At 36.4% G+C, this 8,577-nt stretch overlaps 2 protein-coding genes across 2 annotated transcripts; one reads left to right on the top strand and one right to left on the bottom strand.

The window, feature by feature from the left end:
- The first annotated feature begins 2,255 nt into the window (after positions 1-2,255).
- On the top strand, positions 2,256-5,595 carry LOC112188089 (PI-PLC X domain-containing protein At5g67130). The gene is made up of 9 exons (XM_024327110.2): positions 2,256-2,524; positions 2,639-2,761; positions 2,897-3,034; positions 3,229-3,327; positions 3,431-3,734; positions 3,825-4,045; positions 4,133-4,219; positions 4,342-4,795; positions 5,351-5,595. Exons 1-8 carry the CDS (start codon positions 2,408-2,410, stop codon positions 4,519-4,521), a joined length of 1,269 nt encoding a protein of 422 aa, XP_024182878.1. The 5' UTR covers positions 2,256-2,407; the 3' UTR covers positions 4,522-4,795; positions 5,351-5,595.
- A 185-nt stretch (positions 5,596-5,780) lies between these two features.
- LOC112188090 (F-box protein At5g67140) lies at positions 5,781-7,754 on the bottom strand. Its single transcript, XM_024327112.2, has 5 exons — positions 7,517-7,754; positions 7,251-7,397; positions 6,789-6,924; positions 6,607-6,705; positions 5,781-6,309 (listed from the first exon to the last, which is right to left on the bottom strand). The coding sequence occupies exons 1-5, from the start codon at positions 7,603-7,605 to the stop codon at positions 6,100-6,102; spliced, it is 681 nt and encodes a 226-aa protein (XP_024182880.1). The 5' UTR covers positions 7,606-7,754; the 3' UTR covers positions 5,781-6,099.
- Between the last annotated feature and the right edge of the window lie 823 nt (positions 7,755-8,577).

The following is an 8,577-nucleotide window of genomic DNA, read 5'->3' as shown; positions in this document are numbered from 1 at the left end:
GGGATCTTGTCAGAATGCTTCCTCCCCCCTGGCCACCAAGAATATATTGGGATTTAACTCCAATAAGCATCGGCGGGATTCGAACCCGGGTGTGGGGGTTCCACACCTAAAAGCTCTTACCAACTCGACCACATGTGGTGGTTTAATTATAGATGTTTTATTGGTCCCATTATTCTAGCAATTTTCCTTCTACTCATCATTATTGCTAGAATTATGGATCTTTTCTTACATATTTATATTTTTTGAATTCAAAGATTTTATAGATTTAAATGAATGTGGAATTAAAACTTTCTATTTTAAAGGCAGATTTTGTGTTTTCTATTTCTGTTTTCCATCTATTTACTTGCAACTTGACTTAAAGGTAGATGTTTAAGTTTTTAACCTAGCTAGCTAATAGGTTTTTTTTATTTTTTTATTTTTTATTTTTAAACCTAGCTAATAGATTTTGAGATTTTGTGTTTTCTATTTTTGTCTTCCATCCATTTACTTGCAACCTGACTTAAAGGTAGAGGTTTAAGTTTTTAACCTAACAAATAGGTTTTTTTATTACAACCTAAAGATTAGATGCGTGTATTTAGTTAACCTCACCTCTAGGAATTTTCATTTCAACCTATTTATTCAAATCATTTTTCACATCAACCTCTTTCTTAGGTATTCTATCATTGAGAGTTGACCATATTTCTTACGTTGAAAATATCTAACTTATCCCTATATGCATATTCCTATCTATTAGGTAACAATTGAGAATGAACAATAATCATCAAATTAATATGACAATATGCAAAAGGAAAAGTTCAAAGAAAAAAAAGTATCTTGTTCTAGGTATGATAATATACCTAGAACAAAATACTTTACCATAAGAAAATTTAGGGCACAATGATGACAAATGAAAAGATTTGAAAAACTAAATCTCATGAATAACATACCTTATGAGTAGATACCATACTTTCGAAAGCCAAAGATTAGAAAGATAATATGGTCACAAATGCATAGGTGATAGGTAATACACAAGTTCACAACAACAAATTTGAACTTCTTTCTTATGATCTATAGAACTGAACTAGTATTTGTATTGCTTGAAATCATGGTGATATATATATATATATATATATATATATCATCAATGAAATTTGAAATCAAAGCATGCATGATTTAAGCCATAATGTCATATGCTATAATTATGCATCAACACTCTACAAGGAAGATTGCCCAACCTCTCAAAAAAAAAAAAAAAAAAAAAAAGTTGTCCAAATCTGACCGAACTTGCTGAAGCTGCAAAAGTTACCATCGTAGTAAATCAAAAATACCACCTAGACATGAATTGTATTGAATAGAACTCGAAGACTATTTAACATTCCCTTCCTGCACTTGACAAAAGTTATACCAGTCTGATGATTACAATTAGATGTATTAACTCTTTAACAGCTGAAGCTAACAGTTACACATTTACTGTAAGTTGTTATCCACAGAAAGTTGTTGACGAGCTTTTAGGGTCATCTTTCTTATAAGTTCTTAGCTGCAGCATCAACTACCACGATTCTACGAATACAATTGCGTGACGAAAAGCAAACTTGAGAGGCAAACCTACCCACACCATGCCATGTGAGAGCCACTGTAGATTTTTCATGTGGAGCTCAAACCCAAAGCTTTGAACACAATCATTGTACTAATCGTTTTTCATGAACCAGTGAAAACTAGTTTTATCCCAATTTCAACACCGTAAATTTTGAAAAAGGACAAGAAAAATTGACTCCATGTATATTGGTTTATTCAATCTATCATATTCGATCAAAAATAGTTGCGTCGTCCTAATTTTTTTTACAAAAACAATTTTATAAAAGCACCTGAAAGATTTTAAGAGAGCAGCGCGCATTAGCCAACTCAAGACATTTAATTCCTTTTTTGATCTAGCGTCAATGCATCAATTCTTGACTTCCATCTTAAACAATAACTCTACAATCAATAGTTATCTATATTGGTCTAAATCTCCGCTAATTAGTAGAATATTCTTTTCATTTTCACATAATACAATGAAAAGAAATGATATGAAAACAACATATGATGATTTTACCATCAAAACATTATGATCATCCAAAGTTTTCCTTTTTTAATCTCAGGATCTAATTAATGTACTCATTAAACTCATCTGAAACTAATACCCAATTAGTGAAATATAATGAAGCCGTTGGGCGTTGGCAACTTGGCATGCACATCAAACCATATAAAAGTGGAGCTCACCTTAAAAGAAAAAGAGAAAAGAAATAAAGCCCGCGTTGAAGACTTCGTCACCCTCTCCCCACAGTAAAAACCCAAACACACTCTTCTTTTGCTCTCTCTTCTCTCTCTCTCTGGTGACCGGTGGTTCTCAGGAGCTTTAGCTCTGCATAGTAAGTAAGCAAAGCTAACCATGCTACCCTGTTCACCACACCACCTTAGAGCCTTAACCACAATTGGGTACCTCTATCTCCTCCTCTTCTCTGTCTTTGCCCCAACCTCCTCTGCTTGCTCCAATGGGAACTGCCAGGTTTGTCTTTTTTTTTTTTTTTTTGTTCTTTTGTCCTCTTTACTTCCCCATTAAGATCTGTTCAGTTTCATAGTTTGTGTCTGGATTTGAGCTATATATTGTAATTATTTACAGCTTCTAGAAGCTTGTGCTGCGGCCACGGACTGTGGGCCGGGTCTGTACTGTGGCAACTGCCCAACTGCGGGCAAGACTCAACCGGTTTGTACCAGAGGCCAAGCGGTCGTACCCACTTCAATTGTAAGCTTTTTGGTGATGGGTCTTTAACCATTTTAGCTAAATTCAACGGATTGGTGTTTGCCCATGTTTGGTTTCAGACTTTCAGTGAATTGGGTGATGGGTTTGAGTGGTTTTTGGCATTGGTTGGTGTTGTAGGTTAATGGCTTACCCTTCAACAAGTACACATGGCTGGTGACTCATAACTCTTTCAGCATCGTCGATGCGCCGCCTTTGCCTGGTGTTCAGAGACTCACATTTTACAATCAGGAAGATACTGTTACTAACCAGTTGAGGGTATATATTCTTGTATTCGTTTTGTGCCTGTTGTAGTTTGCTTAGAGGTTGAGGGGAGATGTGATACGTTTGGAATGTCATTCCTTTCTTTTGCTTTGTTTCGTGGAATTTAAAATTACACTGGAAGTATTAAATGTTTTTGTTTTATTCTTTAATAATAGAGTACTTATTGGTTTGTGTGATGTTGTTTGTAGAATGGAGTGAGGGGGTTGATGTTGGATATGTATGATTTCGAGAATGATATCTGGCTCTGCCATTCGTTTCGGGGGCAATGCTACAACTTCACTGCGTTTGTAATATTCTTTCACCTTAACACCTGATAATGTGATTTCATGGTTATGGAACTTAAAAATTTCGCAAGGCTGTTTGTAATGTGTCCATATGCATTGTTCTCAGCAACCTGCAATTAACACTTTGACGGAGGTGGAAGCATTTTTAAGCGAGAACCCAACAGAGATTGTGACTATTATAATCGAGGACTATGTGCATACTTCGAAGGGGTTAACAACATTGTTTACTAAGGCTGGGTTGGACAAATATTGGTTTCCTGTATCCAAAATGCCGAGAAAGGGTGAGGACTGGCCCACTGTGACTGAGATGGTGCAAGACAATCACCGGCTTATTGTTTTCACCTCTGATGCTTCGAAGGAAGCACAGGAAGGAGTAGCTTACCAATGGAAGTACATGGTGGAAAATGAAGGTAAGTACTGGGAGTGAATATCATCAATTATGTCTTCAAATTAATATCTGAATTATGTAATTAATAGTCTTATATCGACTGGATTTACAGCTGGAGATCCTGGGGTCAAACCGGGGTCATGCCCGAAGAGGAAAGAATCAAAGGCACTGAATTCAAAAAGTGTGTCTCTTTTCTTCCAAAATTATTTCCCAACATATCCAGTTGAAACTGAAGCTTGCAAAGAGCATTCAACTCCACTTGAAGCGATGGTTGGAACCTGTTTCAAAGCAGCTGGGGTGATGCCAAACTTTTTGGCAGTCAACTATTACATGGTATGGGAATTTTATCTAGAGAAGAAAAACATAACAAACGACATCCAACTAGCCATTTGAACTAAGTGTGAAATGATACTAATGCAGAGGAGTGATGGCGGAGGTGTATTTGATGCTGTTGATAGAATGAATGGACCAACACTTTGTGGGTGTAGTACTCTCGCTGCCTGCCAGGTTTGTTTATATTAGTTGTTTTGGCATTCAGTTTCTTCTCTATTAATTTTCTCCATACAAATCAATGTTCAGAATCTTTATGGTTGTTGATTATAAGAAAACACCGTGTTGGAATTTAACAGGCTGGAGCATCTTTTGGATCCTGCAAGAATGTTTCTGTACCTACTAGAAGTCCAGCAACCAACAATGCAGGAAGCTTTACTGGCTCTGTTCAGTTTGCAAATTCTGCTCCAACACTTTCTTCTACGAATCGTGTGGTTGCCTTTTTGTTTTATCTTCCACTGATGGCATTTTGGTTATGACTGCAACATCTACATACTAGGATAGGCAGTGAGTTACTTCTTGAGGTGTTTCTATTATATTATATCATACTAAAGTTTAGAGCAGTGGCTGAGCACTCTGCCTAGTTGTGTGGAAGGTGAAGGTCGACTAGTTCTCTGGTACCTAGAGTAATGACACGTCATTTTAAAAGACAAAGGTTTGTATGACTTGCCGAAGAAAACATAACTTATGCAACAAATTATGGGGTTGCACCTGAAGATGATAGTGACCATGAAGCACCAAGAATTAGTTCAGGTATGTAATGTGCTTCGTTATATAGGTGGTTCTTCAAATATATGAATGTTGACAAATTCACCCTATAAATTTTTGCAACTTACCTAGTTATCTTTAAAACTCAATGCAAATGTTCTGGTACATATCAGAATCATTTCCATTTATTTCGTTTTTGTATATGGTTGGTTGGTCAAGAGCTCACTTGGAAACTGGTTTCTATAATAGTCATCTTTTGTGTTGGTCGGATACTGTGGCGATCAATTGGGTCAGTAATTGGAACGTCCTGTATAAGATTAACTGTGTATAATGCGAAAATTTTCATAATTCTGGCGCACTCGAATATTGCATTGAGCTGTTTAACAACCTTCAAATTTGTTAAAACCCTAAAAGTCATCAGTAACCATATCACAAACAGGATTATATAGACCCCTTCCATGGGAAAGTTTATGGCGATAAAGGCATATCCAACAATGAATACTTTGTTGTAGCTGCATTGTCTTCACTTTTGTTTCCTTTTATCTATCTGCTTGTTCTTACTTTGTGATCAATGTTTCCATGGTTCTTTTGTATTTTCAGGTGTTTTGTCAGGAAATGGTGTAACGTAGTATGAATAGAGGATTGTACGGCCTAGCATCTATATAACTGCTGCTGCTCGTATTATCGTATTAGGTTTTTGTAAGAGTCTGTATTAACATTTAACGTCGGGCTGTGGTTTGCTTTCATTAATTTTTTTTCCCACTTTTAACAAAGGGGTCATTCATAGATTGCACTTCTAGACAGAAGATCAATTTAGTTTCTTCACTTAATGTTATTATCCAGTACACAGATTCAATCTTCGCCACACATAGGATCTGTTTTCAAAATGTTCTTCCTACCCATATTTGAGCACTGTTGTATATTTGACTCTGGGCATGTCTTACGACGTAGAATCACTCTTAAGCCACCTTTGGAAAGGGATAAAAAAGAGCAATGCAATTATAAAAGTGGACTTGAGAGGGCTTTTGGATACTAGAGGCACATAAATTTCAACCCTACAATGAACTTGATTATTTGATTCGACTTGGAATCCTACCCCGACAATTATGTTGTCATTTACTGTTTTTCAAACTTTAGAATCATTTCAATCTTATTCACACATTCACAAAAGAATAAAATTGGATGTGATTCAATTAACTATATACAGAGCCAGATCGAGACTACAAACGCCAGCAATTATTGAGCTGATAAAGAAACCTCAACCTCTCATCAGTCCCATCCAAGGCATTGAGCTGAAGGAAGCACAGATGTAGGGCAACATGGACACAGAACTCGGAAGAATGGCGACATTATATCACAGGCAACATAGAAGCATCAACATTATAAGTCAGGCCTTTTGGTTTTATCTGAAGAGCTGGACTGATAGTAAGCAAAGCAATGAAGCATTCTACAGGAACTCTGGTTCCCCATAAATTAATGGACTCAAGCTTGCGGCAACTATTTACAAGAAAAAGAAGGCCGTTCTCTGTTACATGGCGGCAGCTCCATAGAACAATAGTCTGAAAGAACACAATAGACAGACACGTTTAGCATCTGTAGAACAAACAGACTCCAGAAAAAGCATTTAGAAACTGCCAGAAGTGCGTAGACAATTAAAGACGCATTTGGTAACATTTGGCAGAACTAACTTAAACTTGCTTACTAAGTCCTCTGATAAAGTGCATTTCGGAAACACTTGTATCATTAACAAGGGTACGTGTTTCTAACAAAAATGATTCCAGCTTAAGTATACCTAGTAAAAGTGCTTTTAACAAAAGCACTTCAAAACATGCCCTAATTCGCCCTGAACAACATACCTTCAAATGTGGACAGCTATTAGCAATGACATACAGTGATTCATCTGTGATGAATGTGCCACCAATATTCAGGTGCTGCAAGGAATTAGCTCTGGATATCTGTTGGAAAGTAAGATCGTCTCAGAAAGATGAAACCATTATTTAGGTAAAAATAAAGAGACTCCACTAACCATATTACTTACCAAATGAACAACACCTTTATCCGTGATCCCTGTAACACCCCATAACGATATGGATGTTAAATTGCTGATACACTTTGCCAAAGAGATCCGGTACAATCCGGTGTCGGTTATCTGACAACCCCACCGGCTCCTTGAACTGAGTACACAAGAAACAACAACTAATTAATAAATGAACCTAATTGGTACATCTCAAATATCACACACATTATTAGAGACTCAAATTGACCAACCAAAAACCGCATAGAATTTGATGAACCCTGTTCAGCAATTAACAGAAATGGGATTGTAACTTGTAAGTGCTAAGTTATTGAATGATCATGGGAAATGAAAGCCAAAGTGGGGTTCTTTCACTTTTCAGTTTGCGTTTGACTTTGATTCTAACTTGCAATCCACTTATCAAAGCTCTAAACTTTAAGAAGATCATAGCAAATAAGAAAAACAGAGAGAACCCAAATTACATACATATCCAAGTCTCTGAGGCTATAAGCATAGCGAAGCAGACGAGCTGTGGAGTCATCATCCATCTTCCAACCAGCAAAGCTCAAACTGTCTCTGCGTCCCAGACTCTGCTTCACACCCTGTTTCCATTTTCTACACACACCGCTTGCTCTTCACAAATTCACCAAAACCCGATTCAGCAACAACAAAAACAAAACCACCAACAAACCCAGAAAGGAAAATTAAAGACAATAATCAGATGATGATGAGGAAAATAATTAGAAACGTACTGTGCCAAATCAGTGAAGGAGGTGATGAGAACAAAGATATTAGCCAAGAGGTCTAGAGGCAACCGATCAATCTCAGCCTCTCCCTCCATTGATCTAATTTTTTGAGCTCCCTCAAAATGATTTTAGTCCAAGAGATTTTCCGGGCTCTCAGATTTTATGGTACGTTTGAAATAGTCGTGGACTTGGTATGAAAAAGCTACAAGTTACATGTGAAGGTTACGTTTTCAGCGAACCATAAATACAAGGGAAGGTAGGACAAAGATGTGCTCATGTTTCTGTCATCGTTTCAAAGAATCAAGCAAGGGCTCTTCTCGTTAATAATTAAATGACTACATTATTAAAGAAATGATTCAAATAAAAAATTAAGTAATTTCATCTAGCCAAAAATTGCCTAAATTTGACACGTGTCATGTTTGGTGAATAAAAATAACATTTTTTTTAAAGCAAATACAAAATTTCTCATGAGCTCATTTGGCAACACTTGCGTAACACTATAAATAATTTTGAAATATTACGAAACCCTATAAACATTAATAAAATATTATAAGGATCTTTGACCTAAAGCACTAAAATCAACCAAAATTATTTCACTTACCCTAGCAACAGATTTTTATTCTCCCTTACTCAATTTAAATTAAATTGATATTTTTACCCTCAGCTTAATTTAAAAAAGGGAGTGAAATTTGCACTCCATATTTTGCAAACGACACTCCCTTTGTAACTTTTATTCCTGTAAATTACAAAGCTATCCTCATCAACTTCTTATGCTTTTCTTTAACTCCTGTCTGTGAGAGAGAACAATTTGCAGAAAGTTTCCAACAACTCTTTCTCTATCATCTTCTCTATCTCCCTGTTATCTTCTCAACCTTCTAATCCAACCTATAATACCTATTAGAGAATAAAACTTGAACTTCTATGCTATGGGTTTCAACTAGCCAAACTCTTAAAACCACCCAATACCCACAAAGCAACCCTGCAATCAACCAAATCCCAACTTATAGACCGAAAATAATTAATGTTCTCAACTTGATTCCCAACTCAAAATCTTTTGGGGTTTATTC

This window comes from Rosa chinensis, chromosome 2 (assembly GCF_002994745.2).
Source record: "Rosa chinensis cultivar Old Blush chromosome 2, RchiOBHm-V2, whole genome shotgun sequence".
Taxonomy (NCBI): domain Eukaryota; kingdom Viridiplantae; phylum Streptophyta; class Magnoliopsida; order Rosales; family Rosaceae; genus Rosa; species Rosa chinensis.
This window is presented reverse-complemented; position numbering and strand designations above follow the sequence as displayed.